Source organism: Fulmarus glacialis, unplaced genomic scaffold, assembly GCF_000690835.1.
Source record: "Fulmarus glacialis isolate BGI_N327 unplaced genomic scaffold, ASM69083v1 scaffold17950, whole genome shotgun sequence".
NCBI classification, from domain to species: domain Eukaryota; kingdom Metazoa; phylum Chordata; class Aves; order Procellariiformes; family Procellariidae; genus Fulmarus; species Fulmarus glacialis.
Genome location: NW_009187299.1, coordinates 343 through 697, shown reverse-complemented (window position 1 = coordinate 697; position 355 = coordinate 343). Strand labels below are relative to the sequence as shown.

The following is a 355-nucleotide window of genomic DNA, read 5'->3' as shown; positions in this document are numbered from 1 at the left end:
CCGTAGTCCTGCCCCAGGTACCGCACCGCGTTCTCGTGCCGACCCACCCCCAACGCCTTCGCCCGTTGCCGTTGCACCTGCGCCGAAACGCCGGTGCAGTACACCGGCACGATCGGTTCCTCCGCCATCCTGGGGAGAAAACACGGGGAATTAGTAAAAGAGGGAAAAACGAGCGTTGAAAGTCGGTTTTCCGCCTAATTTTCCTCCTCGACGCCGCCGCGGTTGGCACCGCTACCGCGTGCCGCGACGCTCTCCCTCGCGCCAGGACGAGGTCGGGGAGCACCTCGTGCCCCCCCTTAATTAAATCGGGGGGAGGATAATGACTGCAGTTAAAGGCATCTCTCGTTAACGACGA

The 355-nt window shown here is 61.7% G+C and overlaps 1 protein-coding gene across 1 annotated transcript in view; it reads right to left on the bottom strand.

Moving 5' to 3' along the window:
• Positions 1-128, bottom strand: part of LOC104074556 (calpain-1 catalytic subunit-like) — a gene marked incomplete at its 3' end in the record, with an annotated part of 2754 nt that extends 2626 nt beyond the window's left edge. Inside the window, 1 exon segment of the mRNA XM_009574717.1 lies at positions 3-128. Within this exon segment, the coding sequence (XP_009573012.1) occupies positions 3-128 (126 nt within the window).
• Between the last annotated feature and the right edge of the window lie 227 nt (positions 129-355).